General features: G+C 42.9%; 1 protein-coding gene across 5 annotated transcripts in view; it reads right to left on the bottom strand.

Moving 5' to 3' along the window:
* The window catches only part of EPHA4 (EPH receptor A4), a 178025-nt gene that overhangs the window by 63534 nt on the left and 101008 nt on the right, over positions 1 to 13483 (bottom strand). For all 5 annotated transcript variants that reach the window (XM_083868397.1, XM_083868398.1, XM_083868399.1 and 2 more), the window contains one exon: positions 570 to 725. In XM_083868397.1, the coding sequence (XP_083724523.1) occupies positions 570 to 725 (156 nt within the window). The remainder of the gene's footprint in view (positions 1 to 569; positions 726 to 13483) is intronic.

Genomic DNA, 13483 nt, shown 5'->3' with positions numbered 1-13483 from the left:
TCCTAATTTATCTATACTGCAAGCTCACCAGGGTCAGCACAACCATGGACCCACCAGGAATTGAGAGCAGAGAACTAACACTGTCACTCAGAAGTGTGGGCCAAAATGCAAACTGCATCTGCAAAGGGCCATAAGAGCTACTTAAGGTAGGCCTGATATTTCTGGGTCTGAGAGATTTTAGCCTGCTAGCAGCTGCTAACTTTTTCCCAAGGAAAAAATTCTCAAGAAAGCTTCTTCTCAAAACAATCTTGGCAAACAACTCTCCTTTCTCAAAACAATCTTTCTCCAGGTGGTGTTTTGCTGTTTCTCTTGTTTAACCAATGGGATTAGAGAGGCATTTTTCCTATTCTCCAATCATGTTAAGACTGTATTGGAACACCTGATAAAAAGTAGCAAGAATTAGACAACAAAAACCTTCTTTTTCTATGCTCTTTGCCTTCTGAAATACTTGGAGTCTTTCTTTCATGTCCTACAGCGACAATGAACACTGCTGTCAGAAGCAGAATGCTTTTTGGAGGCACAGAGCAGAGTGATCAGAGGGACAAGGGATTGCTCAGAGCCCAACTTACGGGTGCAGGGCATGGAGGCAGCGTCGTTCTCGGCGCGGAAGAAGCCGCGATCGCAGGTGCAGGACGTGGAGCCTTCCCAGATGGAGTAGCTGTGAGGAGGACACTTGGCACAGGCAAAGTCTGTCGAGAGGGCCTTGTAGTATCCGATTTTGCAAGCTGGAAGGAGGAACAGGAAGGGAGAGTGTTACTGGCCTGGGCTGTGATCATAAATTGCTGGCTTACTCATTCAAAATCAAGGCAGGAGACATTTCAAAGAGATCTAATGATGTCCTCTTAGCCCCAGGTGAAGAATTAACAATCATCACACTCTTAATGAGTAGTCCTATGTCAGGGGATACTGATTTCTAATTCCAACAAGAGCCATTTTAAAAGCTGGCTTAGAGATGGCAAAAAAATATTATATTCTTCTGTTGACACTGCCAGAAAATCAGCTGCCTCTTTGTGCTTACCATGGAGTTACATGTGGCTTAACCCTTGTCCACCTGCACCCCACACACACAGAGCATGACAAAAGGGGTGCAAAGTGGTTTATTCTGTGACCACTTAAGGAATGGCAGCTGACAGTCAGACACTGCCAATTTTTAAGAGGGAGTGGGACAGGAACCCAACATGCCCGGAAATGGCACATCTCCCTCCTGGCAAGGCAGGATTCATCTGGCTCCTTCTCCCCAAGGGAGGAGATCAGCAATGCTCTCCCCTGCTCAAAGCTGGGGCACAGCAGTAACTGCACCACTGCCACCCAGGCCCACGTGCAGTTGGCAAGCTTTTGGTGACATCAGCTTCATAAAAGTAGGACTTACACAAAAGGCTACTTTTACATGACTTGTACGTTACTACTTTTACATTACTTTACTTGTCATTAGCATCATTAGTAACACATTTCCATGGTGGCTAACAGGTATGTCATGCTAGAAATTTCTCCCTTGGCTAGAGAAAAAAGCCCACCATCATCACTGCAGAGAAGAGAGAAAATTCCCCAGCATGCAAACCAGTAAAAAAGAAAGGCTGTTCCCAGTATTTACTGTGTGACTCACTCCCACATCTTGTCATTTATCACCTACACTACCTTTAGGGTTCCCCTGCTACACACAGGCTCCTGATGGGAGGGCATAAGCCTACGCACAGCCAGGGCTTGCTCTTGCTGTTTGAACCTTCGCTTAGTCCCTCCACCCCCTCCCTGCTTCTCCTGCAAAGCCCTCCAGTGGGAGATGGAGAGGGATATTAGTAACACATTTATAAAAGAGCAGGTTACTTCATTCTTATTAGCCAAAGCCATTTATGGAATGTCCTTAACAAGTCCTGACTTTACGATGTGCCGTTTGTAAGAACGCGGGGAGACCAGCCCGGTGTCCCTGCTGGGGCTGTCACAGCACAGAGCACCTCGTGGAAACACACACACTGCTCATGACTGAGATTTACACTTCCAGAGCTCACCTGCATCGTGCTATTAGATAAAGCTCGACTTGCAAGGTGTGTTTTGGCCACGCTTCAAACAGCCTTGGGGTTTCAATTAAAGTCAGCAGGCACAGCTCTGGCAGGGCTCAAACCCAGCCTGCCCACGGCAGAAACCATTTTGGTCCCTGAACACAAGTTCAAACCCAGCACGTCTGGCCCATCAGCCAGGCACCGTCAGAGTGCAAAGGCAACACCTGGAGAACAGCTTATTCTGCCTGGGACGGGAACTGCCCAGCAAAACAAACAAACAAACAAGGAAAATAGCCCGTTTTTTTAAATATAATTTGCACTATCTGGTGACCAAGTTGCTATATCACTACATGTCCTGGGTTTAACAATAGCAGCAGTCAAGCGGCAGATGCTGGTCTTAGATATCACTCCAGGTTTTCACTGTCACAGCTCAGATGAGAAATATCCCTAAGTCTGTATAAGACCAGGGCAGACACCCATGGGAAGGATCTTGCTGCCATATATGAAGACAAAGCATTGAAAAACACAACACAAGAGGAAACCAAGCTAACTGCTTTTATCCACAAAATTCTATTATTCATGGATTTAAAAACGAAACATGTAAACTTGAATATTACTCTTAATATGAACATCACAATCCACAGAAATCATTAAACAGTGAGGCATCTTTAGCATATTTAGGGTATTAAAATACTTACCTATTCAACAATCTAGCTCAAGGCTGAAAATCCTATTTGGGCTATAACATGCTTCTAGAAAGACAAGAAAATGTCACAAGTAAAAAATTCTGTGACCATTCCTCCCTGTCTTTCCACACTCCATGGTTTAAAAAGGAATAGATGTATTCAGTGGGTACTGCAAGGTCAACACTCTGTAACTCAAGGATTTTTTTCCCCCTCGTTTCACACACTGTATTTTGTTTTCTACTATATTAAACCAAGATCATTAATATTTCAAGACCTGAAGAAAGCTCTCCAAACACAGTGGCTGCTCCTAAAGCACACACAGCCATTTTGCTTCAAAAATCAACTACTCCTAAAGACAGTTTTCTTCATTTTAGTGTGCTCACAGATCCACCAGATTTCATAACAGACATAAAAGGGCAGGAGAGAATGTGCAGCATTAAACCAGGAGCTCTTTGGCCCCAAGAGCTCCATGGTACCGCCACTTAAAAACTCAAACCTAATCCTGTAAAAGCTGTTCTTAGCATGAAGTGCTGCTGACACACCTACTACAACTACGGATGGGCTTTTTTTTGATGGGTAATGATTTAGTAGGCAAACAAGAAGCCTGTACAGAATTCATTCCCTGGAAGTCTTTATTGCTTGCTCATGACAAATCTTCACGCAGCTGCTTTTCTGGGATGGATTTGCTGGGTGAGACCCAGCATGAATGGGGTTCTTACACAGTCTTCGAAAGATGCCTTTGTAAAAAGATTAGTTCACATGTGCAATGCAAACTTTGAGTTCAATTTCTTAGCTTTGCCTTAATTAGTTCTTTCTGTTAGGCTTCTCTTTTTTTCTTTTTTTTTTTTTTTTAAGGAGAAAAACCTTTTCTCACATTCAGGTCACCCACAAGTGTAATACGGTTACAACCCACTGCACCACATTCAAGGGAAATTCTCAAACAAAAATATTTTCAGTTCACAGCTCTTCCTCACAACAAATCACATTAATTTAGACAGACATCGGCTTGAAATAATCATGCCGGTGTCTTTGAGTTAGAGTATTAAAATCTATTTGATTTCTATTTCTCCTAAAGCAAGAGAAGATATGGCAAACATTGCTGGTCGTTATTACATGTCTTTTCCTTCTTTTTTCCAAATATATCAGAGCGATATATGTCAAAACTGCAAAAACTGTTCTGAAGAATTATGGAACTTCAGTCAAATCTTGATGTAAATTTTCTCAAGCTGTTTTTCCAGCTCCGTTTTCACATTAAAACCTGATTTTCAGACTTAAAGTCTCCTCAAAAAAAGAGAAAGAATACGTGTGTGGGCTGCAAAGTCTGCTTGCTTGGTCTCTCCAAATGCTGAATTTTCTACTAGAAAATTTCAGACAGCAATTTCAGAATTTAAAAACTCATCTCATAGTGGATGGGGCTCTAATCACGTTCTTTTTAAACACAGCTACAACAAAGTACATGTATTAAATTGGTTTTAACTATTTTTAAATAAGCTATATTGTTGAGGGTTTTTTTATTTGGGGGTGGGGAAAATATTTAAGAAAATCATTCTTTCAAATTTAGAGTTGTTAAAAAAAAAACAACACCCTAATACTTGCTCTTAAATAGTTCCTTTATCTTTGTGGAAATGGCAATAATTCCTTCCAGCTGAGTTTGGAGACGGCTTGACATACCCAATAGTCCTTTAAAAAAAATAAAAAAATTCTGTAATGTTCACAAAGGGTTGGATAAAGAAATCATCCCAACCTCTTTGCTGACAAGTTCCTAAACCATTAAAAATGCAGTGCATATCTTAAAGCCATCTGAGGGAGCTCCAGGCAGAGGCTGTGGCAGTGCCGGGAGGCTGAGCAGGACTGAGGCAGGGATGGGGACACCCCTGAGCCTGGCTGGGATCTGAGCAGCGATGGGATGGGGAAGGCCCAAGAGGGAAAACTGCTGGGCAGGAGCTCTGGCAGCAGCCCTGGGCACCAGGGACCAAGGCCAGGAGAAATCCTGCTCGAATCCTCAGCCTCTGCTGAAGTGGAGGACTTGTAACCAAGAAAATACTGATTTCTGATTAGGACCTAATAAAGTGAATAGGGAGAAAAACAAGCACAGAAACGTGGTTTTGCTCAAGTAAACCTAGCTAAGTCAATAAACTGATATTAGAAGCAAATGTGACAGAGATGTTCTGAAGTGCTTATTCACAAAGGCCCAGTGGGATGCAGTCCTGCACAGGGCAGCAGCACTGGCCATGAGATCCCTGTGCCAAAGGCTGAGCTCTCCACACAAACACCACAAGGAAAGGGCCCCCAGGCAGGACAGGACCACACCCAAACCATGCTCCTGGCTGCACCCTCCTGCCCAAAAGAAACCCACTGTACCCCCCCCCAAGAACATCATTTATTGCCACAGCCAAATGAGCAGTGCCTCTAAAACCTGTGGACTCAGCTCAATTGTCAGAAGCTATGCATCCCAGTTTCCATTTTTTGAAGCAGAAAAATATGTTAGCTACATACTCAAGGAAACTTCAAAATTCCTTCAGAAACAATTTTGAATCAAACCTCTCTCTTCACACCAAAGAGGGAAAACTACTTTTAAGTCAATGATTGTAGCCAAGTTTAAAGAAAGACTCCAAAATAGTACTCTTGGTGAAATGAAGGACAAGGCAAATAATTTAATAAGATATTTCAATGTCACATCTATACATTTCAGTGAGAAAAGAAATTTGTGTTTAAAGACTTGAAAAAATACTTTGATAGCACATTTGATGTGCTTCATCACTGGTTACTTTCTCTACAGCTCTTCTCTCTGGAAATATTTTGAACTCATGTTTTAACTGCACCCTTAGGAACAAAAAGTTACTTTTACTTTTCCCCTTGAATGTTGTTCTTAGTCCTTAAGAGGATGGATTTTCTCTCTTGCATCCTAACAAAACTACATCTGCCACATAAGAAGGCAGCATCTTCTCAGTTTTCTTTTACTGTTATTACCATTTCTGAACAGATTTTTGTGTGTTAATTATAGAACTCAATTGTTTGGATAGTCTCTTTTGATGAGCTTTCTGCCCTGCACCATGAACCCCTCTGTTATTGTACAGCTGTTTTACTTCCAAATGCTCATCAGGGTTTTCTAATTGTCAAGCTGTCCCAGCAACTAGGTCTTTTGACCTAAAAGTCAAAGAAAGGGAGTCACCCTTGTCTCCCAGACATGAATACCCCAGCAGTCCCAGTGGCCCCCCCATACCTATGAGACAATGCCTTTCCAGATCATTGCCACTACAAGCATAATTGGGTTTGGGGTGAAATGAGAAGATTTAAAATAGGATGAATTAATGAGTTTCTTGTAAAATTAAGTCGTTCTTCTGGTCCAATCTAATTACTCACTGTAATGCCCCGAGGGTGATAAATAAAGATCCTTAGAAGCCAAGCAGGAGGGGGAAAAAAAAGCGCTTTCTCTTGAGCATTTCTTAAAAGTCAAGTTGTAGAATGTGATGTGATGTACCAAATGCTCTTTCCAAATAACGTCAGATTCCTTTGATGTTCACACTGTAAGATCTTTGCCTCCTGTTAATAATGACTGTACTATTGCTACACATAAAAAGGAGCTCCCAATCTTTAGCTCGTATCTCTGATGAGAAAACCAGTATTTCTACACACAAAGCATGTATTTTTGATGCATGAGTGACACAAGGAAACACAAACAAAATCCCACTGGGGAAGAGTCTAGACTGTTTGACTGCAGAGCACTTTTACTCCATGATTGGGTAAAAACTCAGGAAGTTCAAAACAGAAATAAAGGGACCTTGGAACATAAATGTAGCATGATTTGAAATCCAGACTCTGAGTATCCAAGCCACTAGACCTATACATGCAGATACCCTGGGCAAGTTAAGCACACAGACCTCCTTTGCAAAGCTGCAGCATAAACCAAGTGGAGGAGCTTTTCACACACCCAATCTGAACAACCATTAAAAAAAATTAAAATACATTTAAAAATCTTTGGTTATTTTTTTTTCCCAGTATAGCTTCCTCAGCTGCAGGTCTGCTGCTTGTGCTGTGGTTTGCTGATTTAAGGCTGGGGACTGATCCCATGATGCCAGTCACAGCAGGACTCAAACATCTTTGGCTAATCTAAGAGTACCCCTTGACTGATGTGCATCTATGGAGACATGATGATCACCTCATTGATAGGTGGCCAGATTTTTATTTGGCTCATGGGAAACTAGAAAGTCAATTGCCTACTTCAGTTTAAGAAGTTAAAAGAAGTGAGGAGCTAGAGCAACCTTTGGTGTGGAAACAAATCATCATCCAAGGTTTTATTGAATCCTCAGGAGGGAAAGGGATGAGGCACTCACTGCTAACTGCAAGGAGCCCATGGACACAGCCTGTCAGTGACAGCAGGGATTGGCAGTGCACATGACAAACGTGACAGTGACATCAGCCAAATCCGTCTGCACCATCAGGCCCATCCCACCAGTTCCACTTCACTTTAGTTCCTCTGTACTCAGCCCTCTCCTGTAACACTTCACTTTCACAGACTTTGGTGGACCTGGAGGGCCAGCAGCCAACACTGCCAGTGAAAGCCAAGACAAAAAGGTATTCAGTACCTCTGCCATGCCCTTGGTCACTAGGTCTCCTCCCCCACTGAGCACTGGGACCATGTTTTCCTCAGCCTTCCTTATTGTATTTACAGGAGCAGCTGTCCTTGGTGTCCTTCATATCCCACACCAGACCAGGCTTTGGCTTTCCTAACACCTCCTCTGCATCCTCAGGCAATGGCTAGACTGTGGAATCCTCCTGGGTGCTTCTCTTGTGTGTCTGAGCTGTGCCAAGGGCTCCCTGCCCATCCACCTCGGCCTTCTGCAACACCTGTGCATGTGCCTGCAGTAGCTTGTCCTTTAAAACACACCAGCCCATCTGGGCCTCTTCAGTGCCCTCCTGAAAAAATTCCTGAACAAGCCAAAATCTTCTGACCTGAATTCCAGAGCTTTAATTTTTATCTTTTTTAAATACACATGAAATCCAGGGAAATAAACCATGAAAAAATGAACTCTCCAGCTCAGCAAAGAGCACAAGCACAAGAGGACAGGACATCTGACACGGCAATCTGTTCGAGAGAGAGCTACAGGCACTAACAAAACTCCCAGGTGTATGATACAAGAACCAGAGTGGCCTGTTAATCCCAGCCAAGGAGGTGCTGTTCACCTGGCCATCATTTTCTCTGCACAGCCTTCAGGGCCAATTGCCAGGTGTTTTTGCCCTGCACTTGGGCACTGCACACTGTGGGCACACAGCACTGCTGCCAAATCTTCTCTGCAGGCACAGAACTTGTGGGTTTGGAATGCCATTCCTAAGCAGCATCAGTTCTCCTGTGTTTTACACAGAGAAATGCTTTTCTTCTCTCCTACAAAAATATTATAAATCAACTTGTACCTCATGCAAAAGAAATATAATTATGCTGATAACACAATCACTTCAAAAGCTGAAATCTGCTTTATCAGTCCCCTTTTTCTAAAAAAACAAAATAGTTAAAATCATAAACCAAAAATTTAAATACATATACAAGTCCTATATGTTTAATAGGTACATACATAGAAAAGTCCAAAATGAAAAATTAGCTTTTATTCTTAAAAATTATTAAGAATTATTCTGAACTTTGCTATGTAGCTGATAGATCACAACTGCTAAAAGAGAATTCTTCTTTAAAATATACAAATTTGAAAATACCACAATTCTATGTATTAATAATAATAATAGCTTATCTATGTAACCCTCTTCTCTGCTACAGCTGTGGTAGTTGGGGGAGAAGAGTTTCGAGGTAAGGGATAAGCTTTACATTTCCCACATCATGCTCACTCCTGGTCTTTGACAGCGCCCTGATCTCACATCAGCTCTGTCAACCCTGCCAGCACACAAAGCTCCCAGCCCTGCTCCAGAGGGAGGAACAGCTGCAAAATCTCACCAAGGAAAATCAGCCCCTGGACAGAACACTTGCAGCATTGAGGTTTTGTCAGAAATAAAAATAGAAAGCTAAAAATTCAAGCGCTAGGTGAAAGAAAAAGAAAAAACTGAAAATAACCACGGAAAAAAACCATCCTTTCTCAGTGAGAAGTCAGCACTTTCCAGGAGGAGTGAAAATCCCAACCTGCTCTGCTCTCTGCAGGAAGATATTTGCTAGCACTGGCAGTGACAAGCGCAGCAGCCACCAGCCGGCCACCAGCAGGAAGCACTGGGGACACTGTGGCTGTGCCTGGCACAGGGACACGTCCCTTCCCTCCAGGCAGCACAGCACTAAAAGCACACACAACTTCACGTTGAAGGGCTCGAACTAAGCGGAATGTGCTGCTGAACTGGGGACTTGGCAGGTCACTGTTTAAATACTTTTAACAAGTATTTAAACAATAAAGAGATGGCCTGGGATGATAAAGCTCCCTCTGCTCAGAAAGGCGCCGGAGCAGCCGTGTCCTTTTTGGGAGCAGAGAGCACCAGCACTGCCAGCACACTGACCCAAGGGCTAAGGGCACCTTTCAAACGCTGCTGCCTGAGCCAAGTGTTCCATGTTCTGCTCTTCAGAGTGCTCACTCTGCTCTACCACAGACTTCATCTAACTTTGAAAGTTTAATCACCTTTATACAAGCTGTGAGATTTAAGGGATGAGTCAACTAATCAGTTTCAAATAATTACTCAATTAGAAAAACAAGTTGATGGATTCCCTTGAACAGAAGCAGCACAAGGAAAATCAAAAAACTGACAGATTTTCAAGCAAACTTAAGATAATAATGTGAGGGGTTTTAAGAAAAAAAAGAGAATATCGTGATTTTTGTTCTTTAGCAACTACATTTTACAGGAAAAAAAATCCCTACTGAAGTTTTATGATATACTCCAGTGAAAGCTGATTAATTGGCCTGAATCGCCACATTAACAAGCCCTAATCCTCTTGTCAGGAGACCTGCTTACAAGCTTCTCTCCCCAGTGGTGTAAAAGCACTGATGAGAACAGAGATCTGTATCTCAAAAGCACTGTCCAGCCAGCCTGGGATTATCTCTCATCTCCTAAATCTTAACAGCTCTGTAGAAAGGCAATTAAAGCTCCAGAGTTAGATAAGCCTATGATAGAACACAGTATCAGCTTGAGCACTTTAAGAAAGGCCTAACACAGAGCTCTAACATTACTGTTTAAAATGTCTATTTGCTCCTAACACAAGCATCAGCTCAGGGCCCTGGACTTTGCAAAGGTTGTACTCGTAATGTTTTATAGAGCATATAACACGTTATTCCCAATTATTTTAAAAATGCTTGTATTTTATACAGGCTAATGAGACATTGCAAGTTGGCTGAAATAATTATTACATTAACACCCCTTAACAAATTGTCTATTGTTAAGAATTTGAGGATTGATCCTGCACTTAAATCCCTTAATGCTGTCTCTTTTGTGCAAGTGGAATTTCACTCTGCAGCAGAACCCAGCATAGCTGTAATGTTTTCTGCTACTGTTTGAACTTGTATCATGAGTGTGATGGAGCCACGGCATGCCAGAAAACTAAAAACTACAGTGTTTTTCTGGGCTTTTTTTATTCTTGCTTTAACTATGAGCAGCCTGGAACACAATTAAACTTCCTATCTCCAGAGCTATAGCAAGATGTCTTAATATGGTTTAATCATCACATCCTCTCTAGATGGCTGTACAACATTATATATAAACAACAGAAAAAAAAAAGCTATTTTGGTCTCCCCAGAGAATTGCTTAACACAAAGGTTTTGGAAGATGCCTAAATATAGACAGTTCTGGTGAGATCCGGGTCTATGCAAGATAACAACTCCGCACTATTTTTGACTGTTTAACAAAGATGCTGGGAACACAATTACTTCAAAAAACCACTGCTTTGGCTCTCCCCAGCACTAAAGAAAATAGACGAGGTGCTTACAGAGTCATTTAGTTGGGAAAAAACCCGAGTCCAACCACTAACTCTGCACTGCCAAGTCCACCACCAAACCATGTCCCTAGGTGCCACATCTACTCATCTTTTAAATACCTTTGCTGCTGAGAGACTCCCATCAACACCACTGTAAAAAACTATCAAACCTCTACTAAGTAGTACATCAATCAAAATCGTGGCATGCAAATCATGATCCATTAAGTACTTCACACTTGATTACCCACGACACTTCAGAGTGGGTCACACATTGATGAGTTGCTTCTCTCTTCTTCGCTCTTTGCTATTTGGAGCACATGAGCACTTTTAGTTCATTACAAATGCAAAATTTAGCACAAAGCTCAACTTCAGCAAGAACAAATCATCAGCTCAGTTATTTGTCCTTTTCTCCCCAAATCTGCTCAAGCTGCATGTTTCTCTACTCAACACAGATCCCACCTTTTCAGAAGAGTTGGACTTGAGGCACATGCAGGTGCACCCTTGTTGAAACCTCAGAGAGATGGTTCTGAAAGAGGAAGACTCAAACCACCCAGGATTTCCCTAGATGGCTTTTTTTTCCCTCCCCAGCTCTCTCCTGGATGCGAAAATCAAGCTGAAGTTTCACAGAATGGGTAAGGTTGGAAGGGACCACTGGAGGTTCTCTACTCCAACCTCTGCACAAGCAGGGTTCTGAAGAGCACTTTACCCAGGATTGTGTCCAGACCACTTCTGAGTATCTCCAGGGAAGGAGATTTGCCCCTCACTGGGCTCACCTACAAACCCTCAAATATGCCAGGAGCCATCTGGAAGCTATTTGTCCCCCTCTGTTCTCCCTTACAGCCTGAAGCTTCACAACAAGGTTCAATCTCACACCTACAAGGGAGACCAAGGCAGGTGTAATTCCTGGCTCTGCCACAGAGGCTGAGAACAGCTTGCCTGACCTGCCTCTGGCATTCATGGACACAACAGTGTGTATCACGGTCTTAGAGAGGAAAGAAATCATTCATTTTCCTCCCAGCTGGTCTGGCCTCACCTTCTGCTCACTAACTTCTAGCTCATCTCTCTACAGACCATGGGAGATTCCCATGTTATGGATAACCTCTCACAGTTAATGGCATGAAAGAAGCAGGGATCAGAGGAGGGGAAAGCAGGGCTGTTCCTTTGGGGCCCCTAAATTGAAGAGTGTAACTACACAGACACCTAGAGTGTATGCTTCAATATCCCTGCCTCAGTTTATCCACTTAGCAAGTGGCAATAAGATTCACAATAGATACACCTAAAAGCTGTTGTGAGGTTTAATTAAGCAATAGAGCACTTGCAGATCTCTAGATAACAAGATGCCCATAAAACAAGAGGAGGTGATTATTTCTGATGAAACAAATCATGGCAATAACCTTGCTCAGCAGGGAATACTCAGGGCTGTCTCAACTCTCCTTTTACAGCCTTGATGGAGGAAGCTTGTTTACCCGCTCTTTTGATTGTTTACCCGCTCTTTTGCATCTCAGGCTTAGGCAGGACGTTCAAGAGGATGCAGCAAAATGGGCTGCAGTCTCAGAGATGTGAAATACAGCCTGTGTTTAAAAATCAAAGAGCTGGGAATCTTCAGTCAACAAGCCTTTCAATAGGGAAGAATAATTTAGCAAGGACAGCTGAAATCTCCCACCTTAGGGTGATCTGGTTGGCTGTGAGGAGAAACGCGTTTTGGCAGTTCCCACATTCTTTTGTCAAACTTCTGTTGTCTGGGAAAGAGCAGAGTGCCAGAAGCCCTTGCAGGTGAATACCTTGGCTGTTTCGTGCTCATTTGATTCAGAGCAATAGCGTGTTTATCTAGATGTTTGGAAAGTTATTAATGAGATCAGCAAATCTTTTCCATGTATAAATTGTAAATCACCTTCAGCAATGCCATGTAAATTATCAAGTCAAGTGAGAACATGCCTATCTATCTGTGATAGTCTTTTATCACCAATAAATAAAAGCAAGACAGGGAATTACCTCAGGAGAAAATAGCTCTGAAGCAGAGTCTGTTAGGTCACCAACAGAAACACCAGCAGAACCCCTGTCAAGTTGTGTATCATGACATTCTGAAGGACATGGCAGGAGTGGCACTGCACCAATCCAGAAGGAGAAGGAAAGCAGCTCTTGCTGCTGACCCCATTCAGGTGCACTCAATGCTTTCCTCCACTCTGGTTCACCAGCACTTGCTCTGCAGAGAGCAGATGTCTCCCTCAGGCCTGCACTCAGTGCCTCTTTTCATCCTCACACACTCCTGCAGAGTCAGGGAAAGGCACTTGATGTACAGAGGCTGGTTTGGAGGACCTGCTGTCACAGCCCCAGCAAGCAAGAGGTTCAGAAAAAGAACAGCCAAAGAGAGAACAGTTTTACGAGTGGCTGCTGGGGGTTTTGGGTAAGAAGAATTACAATTTGAGCTGCACTCAGCTTTTAAATCCTCTACTATACTGAATTCATAAGATGTATGGTATCTTTAAATCAGAGCTCTGCCCATCCATCTTCCAAGATCCAGGAAACCTGGATATTTACAACACAGCTGCTGCTCCAGGAGTACAGGATTTGGCCCGGTTGTGCAATGGGCTATCACCTGGTAAAACTTTAAAGAAGGGGTTTTTATGGAGGCACACATTTAATGAATGCTTTAAGAAGTCTTCAAGGGTCCTGCAGAAAGTCTTCCTTTTTATGAGAAGGTAAATTAAATAAAGTCCTGGGTAAAAGAGGCTGATGTCAAGCATGACTAAAAATAGTTGAGACAGGTCTCTTCTCTCCCAGCTTAGTCTTTGCCAGACAGCTCCAGGGAGGCTCTCAGCAGACACACCAGTGAGCAGTAGAAATGATGAATTACAGGAGGATGGCAGGGCCCTCTGACTTGCTCCAGGGGAAGCATCCTGAGCGTTAATCCC

Source organism: Zosterops lateralis, assembly GCF_965231275.1.
Source record: "Zosterops lateralis genome assembly, chromosome: 10".
NCBI classification, from domain to species: Eukaryota; Metazoa; Chordata; class Aves; order Passeriformes; family Zosteropidae; genus Zosterops; species Zosterops lateralis.
This window is presented reverse-complemented; position numbering and strand designations above follow the sequence as displayed.